The sequence below is a fragment of the Phaseolus vulgaris genome, chromosome 10 (genome assembly GCF_051622355.1).
Source record: "Phaseolus vulgaris cultivar YP4 chromosome 10, ASM5162235v1, whole genome shotgun sequence".
Lineage (NCBI taxonomy): Eukaryota > Viridiplantae > Streptophyta > Magnoliopsida > Fabales > Fabaceae > Phaseolus > Phaseolus vulgaris.
The window spans coordinates 8,065,856-8,091,751 of NC_143507.1; the positions used below are offsets into that span (position 1 = coordinate 8,065,856).

Below are 25,896 nucleotides of genomic sequence, written 5' to 3' on the forward strand. Positions count from 1 at the left end.
AAATCACAAGAACCAAGCCAAACTCACATAGAAACCCATTTTTGGTCATATGAACCGAATGAAACAAAGAAGAACACAAATGCACTGATTGAAACTTCAAGAAACACAATTAAAACCATAAGAACAGCAAACTAAGACCAACTACCGAACATAAACACAAACTAAACAAGTTCTACCGATTGAATCAACAAGAAACAACAAAGACATGTTTTAGAGTTTGTTTTTGGAATGGAAATGGAAGAAGAAGATGAAAAGGACAAGGAAACTTATGTGGTTGGAGCTCTTGGAATTGTGCACGCCACTTGAAGGTTGGTTGGCTTCAAGATGAGTGTTGTTGCCGCCACTTGAGAGTCCAAGAATTCACTCAAGATAAGACTAGAAGAGAAGAAGACACAAGTCTCTCTCAATCACTCACCAATTTGGTAGAGGTTCTTTACTCTAAAAAATCAATCTTGTTATTTAAAAGATCTAAGCCTCCCTTTTATAATGAGGAAGACTGGTCACAAAGTACAAGAGAAGCTTACAAGAGAAGCTTGAAAGGTTACCTTCTAACTCCTTCTTATTCTAGCGCCTAAAGGAGTGTGATGGGGCACCCTTCTAGTTCCTTCCTAAAACTAGCGCCTAAGGTGCTATACAATGGAGGTGTCTTTTAGGTTTCCCTTTTTAGCACCTTCCTAAACACTACTCTATATGTTTTACATTTTTATACAAAAGAAACTACAAAGAGAGATATTAATTGGAGCCTATTCTTGAATGCTTGTAGTCTTCTTTTAGGCTTGGTCCTCTCTTTATTTAATTTCTTCTTTATTTTTGAGAAGACTAGAAGGAAGAACTTTAAATGCTTGGTGGATGACCTCTTCCTCCTTTAGTGAAATCCTTATCTTTTTGATCTCCATCAAGTAATATAACTAATTTTAATGTGGCTTAGATAAACTTACACCACCATATGTGAAGAGACGTTTCACATTATATTAAAAGATTGCAAGGCATGAAATGTGTTTTGCTTCTAGCTATGAACAGAGTTCTCAGATCCAATGTTTGCATTTAAAATATGTTCTTTTCTGGTAGAGGTGGTATGGTTTGGTTTGTGATCTTAGCGTTGCAGTAGAGGTGGCTACTTGTAGATACTCTAATGCCTAAGTTATGTACCACCAACAAAGTATGTAAGCGAATGGAAAGAATTTACATGGTTAGTGCACTAGTGTATATATGAGTTTGGTAGGTTGGTGGTTCTCCTTTGCCAGTCATTTGTCTGTTGTTAGGAGAGCCATATTGAGAACTGTTGGGGAGTAGTTCACGCTATGCCCAGTGTTGATGCAACATGATGCCCATGCCTATCCCAGAAGTGAACTTGAGGGGTTAGAGAATTTGTGGCTGTGATGTGTAGCCAAATGTCAGTCAGTTCCGTGTTAGGATGCCAATGCCAAGGTGGGCAGTAGCCGGATTGTAGATTGGGACTGGCTAGTCAGACTTAGGTCATGTTCTGGAACAGAATATTGTTGTACAGATATCAATTAATGAATTGTTATATATATATAAAGAAAATTGAAATTTGTAGATATTAGGACTACATTTGTGTCAAAATTAGTACCTTTGTTGGATTTCACATAACTTAAGATGAGTAAGAATTTTATATCGTATCATACTTTTTCTGTGTCCACAATGTGTATATTCAAGTGATGCCTTCGAAAATTAAACTTACCCTATCTTTCGCCCCTCCCCCCAAATGATTATGTAATTTTCAGTGACATTTCTTGTATTGTCAGGTTTTGATTGCCAAAATAGAGGAATATGCACCAATAGTGTACACTCCAACAGTGGGCCTTGTATGTCAGAACTATAGTGGACTATTTAGAAGACCGAGAGGAATGTATTTCAGTGCTGAGGATCGTGGCGAAATGATGTCTATGGTGTATAACTGGCCGGCTGAGCAGGTTGTTAACTATATAATTTCTGTATAAATTTTTAGATAGTACTTTTGTATGTGTATCCTAACTGTCATTGCCTCACCAGTTTGAATTAATGGATTTTAAATGTTCATACTTTTTTTACAACTGAGCATAATTCTCTTTTGACAATTGGTCTAGAATCCTTGTTCCCCGACTTTTTTTATTTCATGAGTAGATTTAGCAGACATGTATTAATATATTTTAAATGCATGTACTTTTTTTAATGCTTAAATTGTTTGTTCTTTGAAAATTAATCTGGAATTGTGCTTGCTAGTTTGGTTAGTTCTAGAATGAAGTTTCATTTTGTACTTTTACCTTCTACATGCATGTAACTCTTAGAAACTAAGAATTGAAATGAGAAAAAATTTGAAAGATTTTTATCAAGTAAGATGAAAAGAGCAACAAATAGGAGAGAAATCTCTCCTCCATGAATCTCCCCTTCACCAAGATCTTGTCCTTTCACAAAGAATCTTGTCGTTTCACAAAGAGCTGATGCCCAATTTATGATAACCACAAATCTCAATCTTTCATATCCTTCTTCCCCTATTTATAATCTAACCAACCAACCCCTCTAACTAACTAGCTCGTTAATATTTTAACTATCTTAATTAACTCCTCCCTCTCCTTTAAAAGTAAAGGAATTTGAGAGAACTTGGATGTCACTTTAGATTCATATTCAAATTGATTAGAGATGTGTATCTTGCAATAGAAGCACAAAGGGAGAGGAAAAGAAATAAAAAAAGAGTTTTCCCCTAGGACCTAGATTATAGATAAGGTACACCATGGCTTTTTTATAAAGTTGCTCATTAAATAATATAAACTATGTTAACATTCACTGTGAAGTTGGAGCATATAGGTTGTATGTACAAAGTTTGAAACATATAAATTGAATTTGAGGTCCTTTCAAGTTTCAAGGATTTTGTTAAAATATATATGCAAGTTGATCATTGGAGCTAACAAACTTAGTACTAATTTCTTTGGACAACAATTTTTCTGGAATAAAATGGTAGGTAATTTCTATATGTTTGGTCCTCTCTTGAACAGGGTTGGAAGCAATGTGGAGAGTTGCTTGATTATTACAATACATCCTAATTTACTGGATTCCACAAAACTTCAGTTCTTGGAGGAATTGTTTTATCCACACTATTTTACAAGTGAATGATGCTAAAACTCTATACATAGCTTCAACACTTGATCAAGCAGCTCCATTTTGTTTCTTGCTCTTTCAAGCAACATAATTCCCTCTAATGAAAACAATATATCATAGTGGAATGTCTGTATGCAGGAGATACTACTTAATCAACATCACAATACCTAGATATTTGAGTGTGTCCTTTATCTTCTTATAGTAGACCTTGTCCTGGAGCCTTTGAGTTATTTGAGGATGTGAATGACAACATTCCAGTGATCAAAATGAGGAGTTTGCATAAACCGACTAACCACACCAACAACATAAGGCACGTTAGGTCTAGTAATGATGAGATAAATATGTTTTCCAACAAGTCTTCTATATTTTTTGGGTCCATGAAAGGTTCACTCTGTTCTGCTATTAATTTAAGGTTTGGATCCATATGATATGACTGTCGATACCGATGAGTCGAAATCGATCATACCTATTTCTTTCAATCTAATGCATATTTTCTTCTAGAAATCACAATATCTTTCTTTGGTTCTTAACTGGATTAAGAAATGCTCCTATAGTTGAGTGATTTTAATAGCTTCATTTATTCTTATGATAACATCATCAACATGCACAATCAAGTGAACCCGTTTTCCAGCATGTGTATGACAATAAAAAATTGAATGATCCGCTTCGTTGCGTTTCAGCCCAAAGATTCAAACAATGTGACTCAATTTTCAAAATCAGGCACAAGGAGTTTGCTTGAGACCTTAGAGAGATTGTGGAAATATGGGCATAAATATTGCATATTTATTGTACAATAAATATAGATTAATTGATAGATTTGATTGTAAGAAATTCCTAAAATTAAGGGAGTGGGATTAGGAGTTTACTTGGTAGATTTGATTTTGATTTAGAGTCTTTATTTCAGGAGATTTATTTTCTTTTATTAGTCTTAAGAAGTGGACTTGAAACCTAACTCAATTTTACAAAACCGGCTTGTAAGGTGAGGTTTGCACCCATTCCATAACTATTGCTTACTGCCTACACATTTCTTCAAATGGTATAAGAGCTCAAGGTTTTTTGCTGGACCCTTGGTCTCTATTTTTAGCTTACAACCTTCACTGCCATTTTATCTTGAAGAGGGTGCAACCTTAACTCTTGCAATTTCATCCGAATAGTTAATGTTGTTTTTCTCTTCTTTGTAAATTCACCCATAAGACAACTAGATTCCGTGGAGCCTAACATCAGTGGCAGATGTATGTTTCTTAATACAACAAAGGGTATATGGGATTTCATCAGTCACACATATTCTATGGCAAATGATGCAGCTCAAGTGTTTGAGATAAAAAGTAAAAGTTGCTGTTGTTAAACATGGAACCAAAGTGGGTAAGAGAGTATGCCACTCAGTTGTAGAATTTATGGCAAGAGCTTGACCATTATGGATTTTTTGAAATTAATTGTACAATGGATGTAACCCTCTTAAAGAACATCACAGAAAAGGATCAGGTATACAATTTTTTGGCCGGATTAAACCCTGAATTTTATAGGTCAGGGTTCAAATTCTTGGAAAAAGGGAAGTACCATCCCTAGAGGAAACCATTTCCATTGTTTCTGCAGAAGAAAGTAGGAGAAATATCATACTCGAGATTCAACTGGTGGATGGGTCTGCTTTAGTTGCAAAACCAAAATTACTGCAAGAAGGAAAGGGACAAAATATCAATACTCAATGGAAAAAAAACAAAGATAATATATGGTGCACTTATTGTAAGAAGCCAAGACACACAAAGGAGAAATGATGAAAGCTATGTGGCAAACCTCCAGGAAAGGAATGGGTGAACCATGAAGGGATGAAAAAACCTCACATGTTAAAAAATCACACAATGAAGAAAAATTAACAGAGGAAGGATTCAATAATGAGGAGATAAAAAGACTAAAAGACCTATTGGGGACGTTAGAGAAACCCTTTGAATCGTGCTCTATCAGTCAATGTTTCTTATATGTGTGTTTCATATAGTGCTAACTCTTGGATTGCGGATTCGAGAACTATGGATCATATGACATACTCGCCTCAACTCTTTCATTCTTATACCTTATCTCCAAGCAATAGGAAGATTATTGTTGCCAATGTCTCTTCAGCTGCAGGATGTGGAGATATCTATTGATCCTCCAAACTTATTTGTAGAGTCAATGTCCCAAAACTTTCGACAAGTCTTATCTCCATCAAAAAGCTACATATGATCTCAATTGCTTTGCAATGTTTTCCCATCTTTGTGTGTTTTTCAGGGGCAGGACTTGAGGAGGAGGATTGGACTTGCTAAGGAAAGAAATGGAATCTACTACCTAGATCCATCTCAAGATAACAATGTGACAATGTGATCTCGACGTTGGTAAGCGTTGTCAAAAAAGGGTTTAGACGCGGCGATGGTGTGACTTGGAGAGGTGCGTGAGGGTGCGTCAGAGGTTTGATCGTTGTGATCATTGTGGTGTGGTGGTTGGCTACTTGGGACAATCTGAACATAGGTGTCACCATTTCAAACGGCGGCTGCGAAGAAAAAATAATTACTGATGGATAGTGGGTTCAATAGGGAGTCAAGGATTTTACCATAGCTCTAGATACCATGTGAAAATAAAGTAAAAGGAGGTATAGGATTAATCCTTTGTGTATATTGAACACAGAGGTTATGTATTTTTAGATATGAAATATACAAAAAGTATGGGCTAAGCCGGTTACATCTAACAAAATATATCCTTTGAGCACCAATTTAGCTTTAAGGAGATACACAATAACCAACTTTACAATTGTCTTCTTCCTAGATGAAAGGGGAACTAATTCCATGTGCAATTTTGTTCAAGAGCCTGCATTTAAATGATCATGGCATGTTGCTATCCAGGATGATTAAGTGCTTCATTCATTATTTTAAGGAATAGTATTAGAAAACATATAATAAATAAATGAAAAATATGATGGAAACACTTGAGAAAATATTTAACTGTATGAGGGGAGATGTCCTAGACAAGAAAATTGTCTTAGCAACCCTCATTCTTCACTCTAGTTTCTGTGTTTCTCCCTTTTTATCCATGCATAAAATTTTCCTCTATCATAATTATTAAAGGAAAAGAAAGAATAGGGTAAATCCCTTGTGTATATTGAACACATAGGGTTATGTTTATACAGGAAAAGAAACATATGGGCTAAGCTCATTACATAAATATGAAATATCTAACAATATCTATAATATCTCATAATATCAAATAATATCTAATTATATCTAATTATATCTAATAATATCTAACAATATCTAATAATATCTAACAATAATCTTTGTTTCTCTTGTTAATTCTACTTCATCATTTTTGGTTTGTTCCCCACAAGAAAGGGTGTGTTTCTTTATTATGAAACTTTCATTTCTTTTGCTTCCTTCAGTGTTTTCCTTTTCTAATTTCCTGTTTCCATTCACTGAGTTTTCCCCTCCATTTGAAAATGTCTTTCCTTGAATTCAAGTATTTCTTTGATTTGCCTAATGTGTAGCAAATTCTCCTTTATGAAAACCTTGGTTTCAAATCTGTTAGTATCTAATGTTCATTTATCTGTTTCTCCAAAGCGCCCTGTTTACTCTCCTTTGTACGCCTAGAAATCTGGTCCTTTTCACACACCACTCATGTATCAATCAAATACAATAGCTGCCACAAACAAGACATAACTACCCATGGTTGCGTCTATTAAACACTATTTCGATAGTGAATAAACTGAATACATAGCATCACTGTCAATAGGGCATAAGTTCCTTGCAGTTTCACACAACTCCTTGAATAACCCTTTCAAATGGTAGGTTTCTGATTATGATCCAAAGGATCAGTTTCTAGAGTTTCCATTTGTTGTGGCAGTGTTGCTGTATTATAATATTGAAAGAGAAAATTATTGAGAGAATTTTTATTAATGGTTTGGCTAGACTTAAATATTGTTAAATAATATATCGAAGTATAACTGTTAGTTCCTGTTTCATTTGCTGGTGCTGATTGTGTAAATTTGATATATAATAGATACATGGAACAATTTATTTTTTAATAATATTTGAATGACTAAAATCGTTGCCAACACTTGAATTTTCTTGAAAATGTGACACTTTCACCTTTTTTTGGAGTTGTTTCCAATTTATGACCTAAGTACCTGTTTAATATATTGATATAGACTAATTAAGTGTCTTTTGATTTTCCTTTCAGGTTGATATGATTGTAGTTACTGATGGGAGCAGAATCCTGGGACTTGGGGATCTTGGAGTTCAAGGTATTGGCATTGCCATTGGGAAGCTGGATCTATATGTTGCTGCTGCTGGGATAAATCCTCAAAGGGTACATTGTTGTTCAATGTTTCATTATTTCCTTTCTCATGTTTTTGACAACTTTGATATCTCGAAGTTGTTGGTGAGGAAATATCCAATTTGGTAAATGCTGTGAACAACTATACTAAAACAACTGTATTGGGTCATAATAACTTTTCATCATCAAATTATTGTCTTTTTTGGCTATGCCTTATGTTAGAAAAACTGTTTCAAATATTATTCATAGAGGAACAATTGCTCTTAAATAGAATACAAAGATATAATAACCGAAATTCCTAATTTTGTGATGGATATAATCGATCCCTACAATTCAGGATTGATGCTGTTCATTAAATATAAAATATGCTGTCAGCCTATAATCCTCCTAATTCTGGATTGTAATTAAATCTCCTAATTCTGTAATTAAAATTGTATGAGAAAATATTAACTACAACTTAAATCACGGGATTGTGACACTCCCCTAAGTTGGTGGGTGGATGTCATCCATTCCCAACTTGCGAACAATAGACTGAAATGTGGCACCACTTAGTCCGTTTCTCAATTCATCTGCAATCTGATGTCTACAGGATTCAAATGGTGTACATATTGTGCCATTATCCAATTTCTCCTTTATGAAGTATTTTTCTACTTCAACATGCTTAGTTTTATCATGTTGCACTGGATTATGCGCAATATTTGTTGTCGACTTGTTATATCACAATACATTCTGATAGGTTTCTTGCAATCAATCTTGAGGTTTTCTAAAATTATCTTTAAGCATAGTATTTCATAAATCCCCAAGGCCATGTCTTTAAACTTTGCTTGTGCACTTGATCTTGTTACAACATTTTTTTTCTTGCTCCTCCAAGTGACTAAATTTCCTCTAAGAAAAGCGCAATATTCAGAGGTAGTTCTTCTATTGTCTATAGAACCTCTACATAGTCCGCATCTGTGGAGTCTTTTAAGATCATTTCATTCCCCTCTGTAAATAGAACTTCTTTTCCAGGAGTTCCTTTTTGAGTACTACGATTAACAACTTTGAGATGAATCTCATTTGGATTATGAATGAACTGACTTACAACCTAATGTGAGTTGATTTTAGGATTGCACATTGTTAGATATTAATAGATATTATGAGATATTATAGATATTTTTAGATATTTCATATTTATGCAAAGGGCTTAGCCCATATGTTTTTTTTTCCTATATAAACATAACCCTATGTGTTCAATAGACACAATGTATTTACCCTATTCTTTCTTTTCCTTTAATATGGTATCTAGAGCGTAGGGTTATGGTTCATTTTTTATTGGTGAACCCACTGTTCACTGGAATTTTCCAGCCATCGCCCCATCGCCTCGCTAGAGCTGCCACCGCCGTCGCTTTGTTGCATCCGCTGCCGTCGGAATCTCGCAGGAGCCGCCGTCAGAATCTCGCTGGAGACGCTGCCAGAGCCTTCATCATTGCTGCTGCCGCCAATTGTCCAGTGACTGGATTTGTCCTTGTCATCTATAGCTTCTTCCGTTCCCTCTTCCGCTTTCATTGCTACTGTGAGTTCTTTCGCTGCCATTATGCCGGATTCGTCTATTTATACTAATTTTGTCAATGTTCATCTCTCCATTGACAAATTGGATAGAACCAATTATGACACTTGGGCCTCATATATTAATTTATGGCTTAAGAGTCAATGTTATCTTGATCATCTTACGATCATCATGCTGAGAGACTAAAGCAAAAAAGTTATCAACATGAGGCGTTATATCAGTGGTGTGTTTACCTAGCACTCACAGAAGGGTAGAACAAGTGGAAGTAAAATTGGTTATGGTAGGAGATCCCAAAATTTGATCACGAACATGAGAATAATCATCAGGAAGGCCATGTAAACCCAATAACATGAAGTACTTGGATCTTTGTTCTAGTTCTCGAGAAGGAGTGGGGGCAGAAGGTAATAACTCTTTAAAATCATGAAGAAAAGCATGAAGTTTACCCAGATATTCCGCCATTGTACCATCAAGACATTTGGGAGCAACAACTGTGAGGAGATTTGGACACACCATAAAGACGTTGAGTATCATTGGTGTATAATAATTTTGCTTGTTCCCAAACTTCTGAACATGTCTCATAGGTACGATAATTTTTTTTAAGGATGAGTGAATGGTAGATTTGATAACAATGCATAATTGAGCATCAATTTTCAACCAACAGGAAACCTCATTTTTGGCAACATTAGGACGGGTAAGACAATTAACATAAGCTTGACTCTTAAGCCATAATTTAATATATGAGGCCCAAGTGTCATAATTGGTTCCATCCAATTTGTCAATGGAGAGATGAGCATATACATAATTAGTATAATTGGATGGATCCGACATAATGACAGCGGAAGAGAAGCCGCAGTGGTAGCAGAAGAAGCCACAGTGGCGGCAGAAGAAACCATATAGGATAAGGACAAATCTAGTGATCGGTCAATTGGCGGCAACAACAAAGATGAAGGCTCTGGCCGCATCTCTAAGAAGATTCTGACGGCGGTCCGGCTCCGACGAGAGTGGCGGCTTCGGCGAGGCGGTGGGGCGGTGGCTGGAAAATTCCAGTGAACGGTGGGTTCACCAATAAAAATTCAACCCTAACCTTCTGCTCTAGATACCATATTAAAGGAAAAGAAAGAATATGGTAAATCCCTTGTGTATATTGAACACATGAGAGGTATGTTTATATGGGAAAAAAAACATATGGGTTGAGCCCATTACATAAATATTAAATATCTAACATAACTCTTTCCATAAATTGTGTAGTGTATGGGCATACTCATTGACTGAGTAATTCCCTTGTTTTGTATCAGAGATTGCCATCTTAATCTCATATATTTGGGCAGCATTGTCAACTTTGTAATGATTTGCTTTACTGCTATCCCATACCTTAGTTGTCTCATAAACATGTAAGCATCACTCACCTTGGTGTCTTGACATTCCACAACCATGATAGTACAACTACATTTGCCTTGTCCATGAGATGACCTAATTTGCCCTTTCCTTTTAAAAATGTATGGATGAAAAGAGACCATTTTAGGTTATATTTTCGATTAAGCCTAAGGCTTGGTTGAATATTCTGTAGTTGAACATTGCCCAAATTGTCTAATTGGTTAAGGGTTCTTTGAGTTCAAATATTTTTAAGGTTTGAAGTATGCCAATGCAAGCCTAGAATGAATATTGTGGAATAAAGAAAGGGTTGTCGTGTTGCAGGCTGTGCAAGAGATTACTCAGTCTCCCAAGGATTTTAGAGCTTTGATACCATGTCAAATTTTTTTTCTAATATTATCCAGAAAGGAGCAATTGCTCTGAAATAGAATACAAAAACTTAATAACTTAGAATCCTAATTTATGATGGATATAATCTATCTCTACAATTTTGGATCAATGATCTTGTACAATAAATGACATATACTGTCAGTCTATTGATTCCCTTAATTATGTAATGTAATTAAATCTCCTAATTATGTAATTAAAAATGTACAGGGAAACATTAATTGTAGCATAAATCATGGGATTTTGACACCTTATCCTACCCAACCTATTAATTTGTTTGTTGTATATTAAAGAAATTTGTCAATTATGAAAAAAATCCCTTCATTCTAGTAAATGGTTCTTCTATTGGAGTGCCATTATTTTGTGCTTGATTGAACGGTAAATTTGCCATGGCTTCTGGTAGCATGACAATAATGTTGAAATTGTTTTGTTCTTGCCTGGATGGCTTGTCTTTTAATAACTATGTTTGTATTCATCTTGGGAACAAACAATACTATGTATTACACCATTTTTCTACAGTGATAGTACATGATTGAACAATTTTGGGAAACTTTTCTTTTTCTTGCAATAGGTACTTCCTGTGATGATTGATGTTGGTACTAACAATGAGAAGTTACTGGAAGACCCCTTATGTAAGTGTTAGTTCTCTATGCATTCAATGAAAGTATTGTATGGGACATATATAGAAGTCACATCATTGCATTAAAATATTGTCCATAGATGAAAATTGAGATCCAATTTAGTTAAGAAAGGACCAATTAATAAATTTGAGTTAATTAATTATTTGATTTAGGAGTATATATGTGATAGAAAAGAACTGATTCTATATTAACAATTCTATATTAGAAACGGGTAGATATAGAACCATTGAGTTTGCCTGTTGTTGCGGTTCTAAATCTACCCCTGTTTGGTTCTTTTGCCTCATTTTGTGTCTCTTTGTTGAAAGAGCAATGTTTACTACACCATGTTACTGTTTTCTCCTTTTACTTTTGATATGTTTTTTTAACAAAGAAATTTTTTCTTTTTGGCATGACAATCCCATAAAACAATGCTGATCTTCCACATTTTCCTGATGATAAGTGTTTTAATGGTCAAAATCATCTTCAGGGGACTCAATTTATTAGAAGCACATTAAAGGGTACGAGAAAGCTTAACCATATTTAAGGACAAACCATTTCTCAAAACAACCTTTACTTTCAAATTTGGGATGATTATGACTCAAATTATCTCATGGCTATAGGGATCCATGACTAGAAAGATTAGTGAAATTATATGTTCTATACTAGTTCCCAATAAATTTGGGAAGACCTTGGACATACGTATTCCATGTAGTACGACGTCTCTACTTGTTGTGAGTTAGAAAGTAAGATCTTAGGTGTCAAACAAGATGCTCTCTATGTTGCAGAATATTGTGGAATATTGAATGTTTTGTGGATCAAGTTGGACCAATATAAGAATTTGAGACTCAAAAATAGCAAGGTTGTTGCCACTCTTACCTAGTTTATTGAACGATCATGAATATTGAAGTTCTTATTAGGATTTGTTAGGGCACAAATTCTTGGCAAAGAAATAATTCCCTCTCTTTCTGAAGTCTTCCACATTTTCTAGGGTGAGGAGACTTATTGAATGGTCATGATGAATGACCCCTTCACTTAAGGAGCTGCCTTATTTTTTTGGAAAGGCTTTCAAACTTGGGACCTCAAACCCTAGGAAAGTCTAACTCAACTCAAAATGAAAGGGGGATTGTTGGTGCTCTCATTGTATGAAATCTGCTTACACTAAGGAGACTTGCTTAAAGTTACATGGAAAGGAGAAAACTCTTATTCATTTGCAAAACTAAAATGCCAGTTCTCAACGAAAGCTTTTGATCCTCATACCATTTGAGAAATTCATTAAAAATAGTAGACTATCCTAAAGTATCAGATGAAGTAGGACCCAAAGTAGATGATTGCGAAGGAGCAGCTTGGATAACTGTGGCAGATCAAGGGGAAAGACCATGTAAAGCATAACAGTTGTCACTTTTGTGGGATAGCTTCTAACAATGTTCACCTTGTGACACCTTTTGCCCGACATGCGAAAGTGATTTCCATCACCATGCTGAGATACCAAAGTGGAAGAGTCATCAACTAAAGGAGGTATATCAGTGGTTGGCTTACCTGTCACACGCAAAAAGTGTTCAACAGGTGGAAGTAAAGGTAAGCACAACTCAGGATCCCAAAATCTAATCACAAACATATGAATAACATGACAAACTTTAACCTTTGCACGAGTTCTCGAGAAAGAGTGGAGGGAAGAGGCAATAACTCTTTGAAATTGTGAAGAAGAGCATGAACTTTACCCAAATATTCAGCCATTGTACCTTCAAGATGTTTGGGAGCAACAATATTGAAAAGATTTTGACAAACACCATAAAGACATAAGTTTCATTGGTGTACAATAGTTTTGCCTCTTCCCAAACCTCTAAACATGTCTCAGAAGCACGAAATATGTTTCAGTGATAAATGAATGATAGACTTGAGAACCATGCATATATGAGCATCAATTTCAACAATTGAGAAGCTTCATTTCCAACAATAGTGACCACATTATGGGTAAGATAATCAACATAACTTTGACTCTTAAGCCATAGTTTAATGTTTGATGCCCAAGTATCATAATTAATTCTATCCAATTTGTCAATAGATAGATGTACATTAACAAGATTGGTATATATAGACGAATTAGACCTAGTGGCAGTAGAAGAGGCCATAGTTGAGGATGAGAGAGAAAAACCTAAAAACCAAATGAACTTCGATCAACATGATCAAAAAAGGATGACAAGGCGAGCATGACGCTAGTGGTTGCCGTTGGAGACAAGGTCTGACGCGTTGCCACAGACTACCAAAAGTGGCGATGATGACGAAGCTTGGAGAGGTGGATTTGGGTGCATTGGTGCTTCGATCACCATGATCTTTGCAGTGTGGTAGTCACCTAGCTTGGATGATTTGAACAAAGGTGTTGTCGGACCTTATAGTGGTGATAGAGGATTAGCATCGGTGAATGGTGGGTTCACTAGGAATACAAGTATTTAACCTAGCTTTGGATACTGTGTAAAATTAAATTAAGAGAAGCCTAAGTATTATCCCTTGTGTGTATAAACCACATAGGGTTATATATTTATAAATAAGAAAAAGGAAAAAGACATGGGCTAAGCCCGTTACATCTAAAAATAATAATTGCATAAATGTAAAATAATTATAGAAAACCGTAAACAATTATTATAATTGAAATTCCACAAGAGCTACAACATCTATGTTTTTTGCAAATGTTGAAAGGGAAATGCATTGGGGTTCGAAGTGCACTTGGTGGATTATCGAACAAGTCAAATCATTGAGAGAGTGAATTATAATTGTGCAACGAAAGAAGGGTTGTTCAAATGAAATGAAATTCAGAACCAAAGAAAAAAAGAGTGATGTTTTTTAGGTTACCTAGTAAACTAGTGGTATACGCGATTGAACACTCGAAATTGAGAGTCCGACATTCTTACGTGACAAAAAAAGAACAACAAATTTTTTTTTTAAAAATGAGTAGAAATGATTGAATGTATGCCCTAAAAGAATTTAATATGATGAAATCAAGGTTGTTGTGAAAGGATTTTCTTCAAATGAAATAAAACCAAGGAGCAAAGAAAATCGTGAAAATAAGATTTTTAGGATACATAATAAAGTAAAGGTGTATTAGAAATTTAAAATGGGAATGGGTCAAAATATATCCAACCTCGTCTCTATATCTAACTTAAAAAATTGGGTATTCGTATTACCCATTCCCGTACCCGATCAATGCAAGGTATTCCTTGTCAAAGTTGGGATGGGTTCGAATAATACATGTGGGTGCGGGTTTATTTACTATCCCAATGCTTAGCTCTAGCTGAAGGATCTAGGAAAATTAAATTATTTCTTTGGTTGCTTACTCGAGGAAAGACATCTTTATTTACCAAAGAAAGTGTGGTCTTGATCTTCTCAAAGAAACAAGAATGATTGCAAAACCACTAATGTTTATAGAGCATAACCATATAATTGGGAGTGATGAAGGTAGTTCTACGGTGATTAAAGACCAATATCATAGACTTGTGGGAAACTCATTTACTTGGCCCGCATCATACCTAACATAGGTTATGTTGTGAGGTAGTCAGTCAATTCATGAATGATCCAAGAGAGTGACAGTTACAGGTTGTGAACAAAATAATTCAATGAATGAAAAATTAAATATGGAGGTGTATATCGATGTAGATTATGTAGGGTCTGTTTCAAATAGAAGGACCACCTCAGGATATTGTATGTTCTTGGGTGAAAACTTAGTTAATTAAAGAAGTAAAAAACAAAATGTAGTTGTAAGGTCGAATGCAGAGGCTGAGTTATGGCACAAGGAGTGTGTGAATTATGGTTGAAAACTATTTTGATTGATTTTGAAATGAAATGTGAAGAGCCTGAGTCTCTATTGTGATAATAAATCAGCTATTAGCATTGCTCAAAATCCAATTCAACATGACAAGACCAAACACATAAAATTAGACTGACACTTCATTAAAAAAAACTAGATAGTGGCTTTATCACCTCTTCTTTTGTCTCATGAACTTCAATTTGCATATCTGTTTACAAAGGGTGTTCGTATGTAACGATTTCATGATCCAACATGCAAGCTGAGAATGATAGATATCCATGCACTTGCTTAAGGGGGAGCGTTGAGTTAGGAGAAAATATTTTGTTGTGTTATAAGATTTTGTAGTCATTACAAGTGTGTATAAGATACTAAAGGTCTTTGTAATCATTACTTTAGTGGTAGTTTTCTATATAAATATACATATTTATATATATTATATATCCGTGTGTGACAATATATATCTGTTCCTCTCGTATAGCTAAGTAGTACTGTGATTCAACAATTTGGTACAACTTGGAGCGAGGTTGACCACTCTGCCTTCTAGCGTCACTCACCTACTGGTTGCGTTAATTTGGTTATTTTTGTTGGTGACATTGTGATCATGGTATCGGATAAGTGAAGCAACATCTTTTGAAACATTTTAAAGCATAGAATCTTGGCAAACAAACTAATCTATTTCTTGGGGATAAGTAGCATAATCCCAAAAATGTGATCATCATATCGCAAAGGAAATCCGTAATGGATATTCTAGAAGTAACAGGAGTGTTAAATTCCAAGACAGTTGACACCTTAATGGATCTTAATGTTAAACACTTGTCAAATCAGGGAAGCCTCTTCTAGATTTTGAAGGGTACAAATGATTGGTAGGGAAGTTGATCTACGTAATTGTTACTCGTTCAAATATCTCGTTTACAATAAGTGTACTTAGTTAGTTCCTCAACTCTCCATATAAGAAACATTGGGACAACATGATTGGTATTGTTCAATACATCAAAGGAGCTTTAGGAGAGGGTCTTCTGTATGAAGACAAGGGACGCACTTGAGTTGTGGGGTATTTTGAAGCAATCGGGTGGGCTCCCCATTGATAGAAAATCCACCTCTTCTTTATGCATATTTGTTGGAGATAACCTTCTCTTGAAAAAGCAAGAAACAAATTGTTGTTATGAGGTCCAATGTAGAAGAAAAAGTATGGAGTTGTTGTTGTGGCTAGTCAAGACCTTTTATGGCTTAAACAGTTGCTTCACGAACTAAAGTTTTGAGGTGGTTATATAGTTATATGTGATAATTAGGTCATTGTGCACTGAAAGGGCGAAGCGTATTGAAGTTGATTATTACTTGGTTAAAGAGAAAGTTATGTCTGGTGAAATATCTACTAGCTTGATCAATTCCAATTTATAAACTAGCAAATATATTCACAAGTCACTATGGTTCATGGATTAACTAAATATGTAACAAGTGTTGTGTACATGACTTATATGCTCCAACTTGAGGGAGTGTTAGAATTTAGTAGATATATTAAAATCCTATAGATGTAGTAAAGGATGATATTAGGGTATGTTGATGATATCAAGATCAATTAGATTGATTCTATACTTATGTTGTTAGCCTAAAATAAGATAACTGAATATGAACACAAAATTCATCACATGCCTTGGTCTCTTTCTTCTCAACACCTACATTAAGCAATAGAACAAGGCTTATTTTTCAGCAGACAGGATGTGGGAACTTAGATCCTAGTTTAGAAAAGATCCATTAATGGACTGGAGGCAATTAATTTATGTATGATAGAAAATAAGTGATTCTATATGAGCAATTCTATATTAGAAAAAATCTGTATTGGGATCTGCACGATAACTGTTATGCCTAGTGAGTAACAGCTGACAGTTAGTACATAGGTGATAGTATGTTGTTTAATTATTAAGTGTGTAGTTATTTTTAAATTGGGAATACTAGCTTTATGAGACTTTTGTCTCGTGTATTGTTGTATTGTGTGTGATTTCAGTGCTCAATATTATATTTTATTAGTTTGTGTTCTATCACTATCAGTTTTTCTTCATCAAATCAAGGTTTAGAAATCCTATGAATGGTTCTATACGTCAACCTTCTCCTCACGCAAGATCCCTTTCAGCTTGTAATGTGAATAGACTCATTACCTGTGCTGAAATTCTTCATTTAGAAGAATGCGGAGGTAATGGCTAAGGGTTGAGCTTCCAACCACATGGTTAAAAAGGTTCTAAAAGCAGGTCAGGGACCAAATTTCCAGAATTCCTTGGCACCATTAGTGGTTTGATGTCTTTAAGAACTGTTGTTGTGTAACTCAGTGGACCAAAAGAACATTATGTTATGGTATATGCCTACTGTTGTTTCATTCATATATATATATATATATATACACACACACACACACACATATAATATCAGCTCTCATCTTAAACTTTATAAATGAACTGAGTTGAGTTGACTCTACGAAACATGATTGGTATTTTCTTTTATAAGATTTGGGATTGCAGCAACATCGACTTGATGGTGATGACTATCTGGCTGTTGTTGATGAATTTATGGAGGCTGTTTTTACTCGCTGGCCAAATGTGATTGTGCAGGTATTTACATTAAAGTTTAAAATAAAAAGAGCATGATTTACTTTTGCATTTTATTCACAGAGCTAATTTTTTTACAAGGCTATTAACTTTTTGTGCCAGCACAGTTTGAAGATTTCCAAAGCAAATGGGCATTTAAGTTATTACAGAGGTACAGAAGTACCTACAGAATGTTCAATGATGATGTGCAGGTAGAATTTCTTTCATATTGGATCATATAACATCAGTTGTTTTTAACAGGAGGCTATTAGTGCTCTTAGGAAAATATTGTTAATTCTTAATTGTACTCGGGAATTTTGTATATGATGTTCCTGAATCACTTTTCGCTTTTAATAAATGTGACTATATAAGTATTTCATTAGTCATTAATGCATTAAAATTTATGGAAACCATTGATAATATTTTCCAAAAAAATAGAATAAAACAAAGTAAAGAGTCAGCTGCTTTTGATCATATTATCTAAATTAGATGTATATCTATCAATACGTTAAGGCTGAACTTAAGTTTTTATTTGTTTAATCTAGTCTTATGTGCATACGAGGGACATAGAATATCCCTAGCTGCATGCTTTTTTCGGGATAATTTTTTTATTGAGGAATAAAGGACATCTAGTTAACTTTAAACCAGTGTAATCACTTTTCGGTTATGGCGGCGCCATGGCGGCCGCTTTTGGCATCTCGAGATGCTAACGGAAAACGGAAATATCGAAAAAGGCGGAGAAAAACACTGTGACAGCAGCGGTGCACGCTGCGACGGTGGCAGAAAATGAAGAAGAGACCGGCGGCACATGAAGAAGATAGAACATCCTAAACCTAATTTTGAAAAAACCCTAATGAGTTTGGGCCTTTGGCCCATTCCAACTTTTAACTAATAAAACCCTAAAATCCTATTTATTCAAATAAAATTTAAATGTGCTGCAGCTGCGTCTGCTATTAAACCTAATTAAGAGTTCAAAACCTACTTAATTTAAGTTTGGGCCATTGGCCCATTCCAACTTTAAACTAATAAAACCCTAATTATTCAAATAAATTTTTGAATGTGCTGCGGCTACATGAATTGTTAAACCTAATTAAGAGTTCAAAACCTACTTAAAATTAGGTTTTTTTGGGCCTATTTTTGGCCCATTTAAAACATTATCCTTACTGCAATCCACATCACATTTTTTTTTATCTCTGCCACATCACTTTCTGCCATAACCCATTATGGTTTCCTTAACTTTATAAAGGATTTATTGGGTCTCCGATATGATCCGTTATCCGATATCAATAACACTGCTTTAAACTTTAGCAACACTGCTTTAAACTTTAGCTTTGGAGACAGACTTTGGAAACAAAGGGTTTTTTTGCATGACTTGGAAGTAAAAATGGGAGTAAATGTCATATCATAGGTTTCTAAATTTAAATATTCAGGAATTGAACTACAAAATTATGGATAAATTTATAAGGATGTCACACAAAGGATGCAAGCATAATGGCTAAAATACAAGAAGGCGTTGATAGTTATCTATGATTGCAATAGGTCATGCCATAAGTTTCTAGAGTTTAAATATTGGAGGATTGATACCACAAAATAATGGAAAACCTATTGAGGATGTCCCAGGAATATAAGGATGATGACTAAAATAGAAGAAGGCATCAAGGGTTATTTGTGATTGCAAATTACCTAACAATTACTTTTTCTGGGCAGCCTTCATTGTTGCAACTGTTTTTTTTTTCTTTTCTCCATTGACCACCACCTTGCACCGTTGACCACCCCTGCCACCGTTGACCACCGACCACTGCCATTAATTGCCGGAAATTGCCGCCAGAAAATATTTTCGGCAGATTTTTTTTTTTTTTGTGAACAGGACCAAATTTTGCCAATCTACAAAAGCTTAGTTGGTTTTAAGCTCTCATGGACTCCCTTAGTAAGACATCTACCTATTGTTCCTTAACCATGAGTGTGATGTTTGTTAGTTTGCTAAACATCATCGGACAACTTTTCTTCCCAATGGTAATAGAAGTTCTAAACCTTTTGATCTTATTCATTCAGATGTATGGGGGGGACCTTCACCTAATCCTAATAACTCGGGTGCAAAATGGTTTGTTTCATTTATTGATGATTGTACTCGGGTTACATGGATATTCCTCATGACAGATAAGTCCAAAGTGTTCACTTATTTGTCAATTTTTACCGAATGGTTCAAACACAATTTGGAAGCCCAATTAAGAGATTGCGTTCTGATAATGGAAGAGAATGTGAACCAAAACCTTTCCAAGTTCCTTAAGGAAAATGGAGTTGTTCATCAATTAACCTGTATGAACACCTCTTAACAAAATGGGTTGCAAAAAGGAAAATTCGTCATCTCCTTGAGGTTACTAGAACCATACTCTTCCAAACGTCTGTTCTTAGATCTTACTGGGGATGCAATTTGACTTCCACTTATTTGATTAATAGTAGGATTTCATTCTTAGGGAGGATGACAAAGACCTTGCACCAACATCATTACCAAAGAAGAATACTCAGGACAAATATTTTGGGATACAATATCAACGAAGGCCACGAGAACCCGTCCTGGTCGAACAACAACTTCAATTTTCCGAATCGAAGGTAAGAACTCATATTCGTGAGACTCTTGAGGACACTTTAAATACTATTTTTGAACCTAACCTATATGATTTACCTATTGCCTTGAGAAAAGAAAAAAGATCTTGTGTCAAATATCCTATATCCCAATTTGTCTACAGAAAAACTTTCTATGCGGCATCGAAGTTTTCTTTAACCTATTAAGTCTATCAGAATCCCTACATCAGTACAAGAAGCCTTAAAAGATGAGAAATGGATTCAAGCTATAAATGAAGAAATTGATGCATAAGAAAGAAATGAGACTTGGGAGATTGTAGAGAGACCAAAGGATAAGAAGGCAGTGGGTTGTAGGTGGATATACAAGGTTAAGTATCAGTCTGATGGCTCACTGAATCGGTATAAGGCAAGGTTGGTTGCAAAAGGGTACACCCAAACCTATGGGATCAATTATAAGAAAACTTTTGCTCCAGTGGCAAAAATGAATACAATCAGGATTATTCTTTCCCTAGCAGTGCACTTTGGTTGAGAGATGCATCAATTTGATGTTAAAATTGCCTTCTTGCATGGAAGCTTGGAGGAAGAAGTATACATGGAGATTCCATCAGGTTATGGCGTCACTAATGAAGGGAATAAGGTGTGCAGACTTAAGAAGGCCCTGTATGGTCTTAAACAAGCACCTCTTGCTTGGTTTGGAAGGTTTACTCAAGCTATGGTATCTTTGGGATCTTGACAAAACCAAGGTGACCATACTCTATTTATGAAGCATTCTCAAGATGGTAAACTCATTCTACTTTTGGTCTATGTAGATGATATGATTATTGCAGGTGATGATGAGATTGAAAAATAAACTTGAAATGAAAGATCTTGGGAAGTGAAGTACTCTCTTGGGATAGAGGTTGCTTACTCTAGACAGGACATCTTTATTTCTTAAAGAAAATACACCCTTGATCTCCTCAAAGAGACTGGTAAGTTGCGGTGTAAGACAAATGGAGTGCCAATAGAGCAAAATCATAGGATTGAGAATGATGAGGAAAGCCAAAGGTGGAAAAGGCACAATATCAAAGACTTGTGGGAAAACTTATCTATCTATCACACACTAGGCCAGACAATAGGCTATGTAGTTAGTGTGGTTAGCCAATTCATGCATGATCCAAAAGAAAGACACTTGCAAGCAGTAAATAGAATTATTAGTACTTAAAAGCCTCTCCTGGGAAAGGATTGCTATTCAAAAAAGGGAAAAACTTATCCATAAAAGTATATAATAATGCTGACTATGCATGATCAATTGTTAATAGGAGATCCACCACAGGTTATTGCATGTTCTTGGGTGGAAATGCGGTGACATGGAGAAGCAAGAAACAAAATGTAGTTGCAAGATCAAGTGCAGAGGCAGATTTTAGAGTCATGGCTCAATGGGTTTGTGTGCTATTATGGATGAAGATCATACTTGATGACCTCAAAATAAAATATGAAGCTCCTATGGGTTTGTCATATGATAATAAGTCTGTCTTCAGTATTGCACACAATCCAGTTCAACATGACCGAACAAAGCATGTAAAGATAGACCGACAATTCATTAAGGAGAAGTTTGATAATGATGTCATAGTCATCGAGTACATTCCTTCAAAACTCCAATTGGCAGATATGGTCACCAAGGTGCTTCTCATAAAACATTTCAAAGATCTTACTTGCAAGCTGGGAATGATAGATATACATTCACCAACTTGAGGAGGGGTGTTGCATACTTAAGAGATAATTATTCCATAATTAGTGCAAATTCTGTTTTCTATTTATTAGGATAGATTTAGTATCTTTTGGTGATTTGATTTGATTTGTTTAGCTTTAATTATCTATTATTTCTTTCCTTAATTAGGTTGTAAATAGTCTATAAGTTTAGACTATAATCACATTTGTAAATACATTCAGAAATATATTCAATTTTCTTCTTTCAACTATATATATATATATATGGAAAAATAAAATAAACGAAATGATAAGATAAGACAAATACAACTTTCATTTGATCATATACTCTAACTCCAAGTTTTTGATAAAACAATATAAGATGTGCCAGGTAAGCAAAAATGTCCCTAGGTGGCACAATATTTACATTAACAAAGTAGCAATTATTTTATTTTGTACTTAACTCTAGTTTAAGAATGGTGAGAAAACCAAAGAAAGGCTCAATAAGTTAATAGGCCATATATTACTTGAGTCTTAGAACCTTTGTTTTGGGATCCACTTCCTTCCTGGACAAGAAAGGGTGATCCATCTATTAACTTTACCCTAGTTCACGGGAAAGAGTTTAGGGATGGACCCCTTTGTTTTACACCTAGAAGATATCAATAGAATGACCTTCTAACCAAACAATTTAGCAACAAAACTTGGTGTTCTACGTACTGGCTTGTATTTTAGATATAGGCTTGCTGCTCCTTGTTTTGGAAAACAAAAATTCATATGATCCATTTGATTGTTTATGAAATGTACCATAATTTGAAATATTTGTAGACAATGGTCCTTCAATATATTTTAAAGGACTATGATGATGTGCTATGTAACATGGAGTGCTCTCCCTTAAAAGATAATTGTTAAAGGGGAAGAACCAAACTTAAGTGCCCTACCAAGTATCATACCTCAATGGTTTGCGTAGCCATAAATACTATTTCTTATTCATTTAGATCTGTTGACTTTGTATACCTACTTTATGTGGGTCTTAGACACCTCATAATATCAAGTCCCTATCATGATCGTTTCACTTTCTTAATGCTGCAAATTTCTCCATGCAGGGAACAGCCGGTGTTGCTATTGCTGGACTTCTAGGTGCTGTAAGGGCGCAAGGAAGACCGATGATTGACTTCCCAAAGCAGAAGATTGTTGTTGCTGGTGCTGGAAGGTTAGTTAGTCTTGTGAAAGGAAAGAATGACCCAACATTTATGATTTAATCTAATAGTTTTCTGCTCACCAAATTATTCAGATATATATTCAAATGTGAAACATATGCTATAATATCTAAAAGAATTTCATAATAGATTGATATATTCTGTCACTTGAAAACTGTGGAAACATTTCTGATTAAACAAATCATATGCGCCAAACTTGTTACTGATAGAGTGGCTTTGAGAACTTTGAAGAGAACATAACAACAGCCAGACCTTTTCGCTGTAGTTGCGATCAACTAGATGAATTAAATGTCATAATCTTCTGTTGTAAACCAGGGATTTAAGGATCTCAAAGAGACCATGAACGGATATTGCAAGGTGACCATTAGATTTAGCAAACAAAATTATTGGAGTATAGTTTTACTCTATATCTTTCTCTCTAGTTCTGTTAGGTTATTTTTTTTACTTAAGCTATCTATCACCTCTAAAATTGATGATTTGACGTAGGTGACTTGTATTTCTTTTAAGATGCATGGTTTCATAGGAAATAAAATTATGGGACGACAACTCTTTTCTGATAATATTAGGTGTTTGGCTTCTCCTTGGTATTAAAGTACTTGTCTTTTTATGCAAGTTTCTCCAACAAATATGTTGAAGATTTGAGTAGCCTTTATTTGTGATATTTTTTTTGTTTCTTATTGAAGAAGGATGTCTTATTTTCCTTACTCTTTCTAGGGGACAAGATATCCTTCACAATGAAAAACTAAACATGAACAAAAAAATGGGAATTCAGTCGGTGCTTAAAAGAAAAACTGTCAAAACAGTCAAACACTTATATAGAAAATTTATATCTATTTGAGTAATAGAAAATCTACGCAAATATATTCACAAATTCTTGATTTCAAATTTATTTCGGTAATATAATTGAGAAGCAAAATTTAAATAAACTCATTGGAGATCTCACAAATTTATTGGAGATCTGCAAATTTAAACAATGATAAAGTTTTAGGATGGAATTACACTAAACCTAACTCTCATGTATCTTTCAATCATTTACACTTAATTGAGATCTCACATCGACTGGATAGTCAAATTATGGTATATAAGTGGATGCATACCTCACCTTACAAGTCAATTTGTAGAGTTGAGTTAGACCTAAATTCACTTTTTAAGAATAATGATAAGTTATCGTCCATTTATGTTAATTTATTGCTAGAAAGCACTAACCATTAATCCCTCAATAGCTAGATTCTAAGTTCCATTACTAAACATCAATCTCTGAAGTATTTAATATAGGATCTTGGTTTGAGATTGTCAAATGTAAAGCAACTAATTAGTTAAATCCTATTTCTAGCAATCAAAGTCATTAGGCTCATTTCAATATATAAAAATGCTTTCCAATTAAATTTCATATCTAAAAGAAATTGTGATTTAAGATATGTAACGGTTAACATAGGTTTTCCTTGTAGGTTTTGGGAACCAAAAAATATAAATTTACTCAAATCGAAGTCAAGTGAGACATCATTGACTCTTAAAATGGGCTCAGGAGATCTCAATGACCCTATCTATGGTGGCAGCAAGTGGGCTTTCCAGGAAAGACACATGAGCTACATGCATTGATACTAGTGGTTGCATGTGACGGTGTGTGGCAACTTTGTTGATGATGCACCTACTAGTGTTGTGCTAGCCGAAGTGGGGCACACCTCTCTAGCCCACCACTAACTTCAATGACGATGGCGGTTTTCATTGAGGTAGCAGAAATAGGACTCCCAAAATAGAAGTTTTGATACTAACTTGAACTATTTAAGGAAATAAATAATTGTTTTATTGATAACAATCATACCAATTACATTCTTATCATTTGACTTCAACATAATGAAATCCTTTTAAAATAATGAAATAGTAATATCCTGAAGTGAAATAGGTAGATTCTGAATATATTTTTTCGTAATTACTATGGGGATATTGAAAATATTTTTTTCCTAATAATTTTCTATTTACTACACATAATTTAAATATATATAAAAAATAAACTATTAAACTATTTAATTAAAACGTTAATAACTATGGAATAACAAAGCTTAAAGTTAGAAAAAGTAGTTGAAATTCCTTACAAAGTAAATTACGCATGAAACAACCTATCATTCATGTTCCTCTCAAAGAAAAAGGAATATGCCTGATGCTGGACCGGTATTGGCTGGGCTTGAGATGAAGAATTTTCATTTAATGATAATACTCTTTCCTCTTTGTTGCAGAATCAGGAGAATTATTCTATAATTAAGTGCAAATTTCATTCTCTATTTATTAGGATAGATTTGTTAGTGATTTGATTTGTACAACTTTAATCACTCATTATTTCTTGCTTTCATTACCTTTATTTATTTCCTTAATTAAGTTGTAAACAATCTTTAAATTGAAACTGTAATCACATTTGTAAATCACATCAGAAATACATTCCATTTATTTTTTTCAACTTGGTATCAGAGCTCCTGATCCTGGGAGCTCTGCAATCTTCTTTTAGCAGCCTTTATTGCTGCAATTATTTTTCTAGACAGCCTTCATTGCTGCAATTATTATTATTTTCTTTTTGGTAGCCTTAATTGCTGCAACTGTTTTTTTTTTCCTTCTCTTTTCTCCATTGACCACCACCTTGCACCATTGACCGTCACTGCCACCGCCATTGACCGCTTTTGACCGCCACCAAAAACGAACTTTTTTGTGTGAATGAGACCAAATTTTGCCA

General features: G+C 34.7%; 1 protein-coding gene across 1 annotated transcript in view; it reads left to right on the forward strand.

The window, feature by feature from the left end:
* NAD-ME1 (NAD-dependent malic enzyme 1) overlaps window positions 1-25,896 on the forward strand; it is a 54,818-nt gene that overhangs the window by 14,475 nt on the left and 14,447 nt on the right. Inside the window, exons 4-9 of the mRNA XM_068623744.2 lie at window positions 1,767-1,934; window positions 7,294-7,422; window positions 11,265-11,325; window positions 17,609-17,712; window positions 17,817-17,900; window positions 23,061-23,167. Coding sequence (XP_068479845.1) covers window positions 1,767-1,934; window positions 7,294-7,422; window positions 11,265-11,325; window positions 17,609-17,712; window positions 17,817-17,900; window positions 23,061-23,167 — 653 coding nt within the window. The remainder of the gene's footprint in view (window positions 1-1,766; window positions 1,935-7,293; window positions 7,423-11,264; window positions 11,326-17,608; window positions 17,713-17,816; window positions 17,901-23,060; window positions 23,168-25,896) is intronic.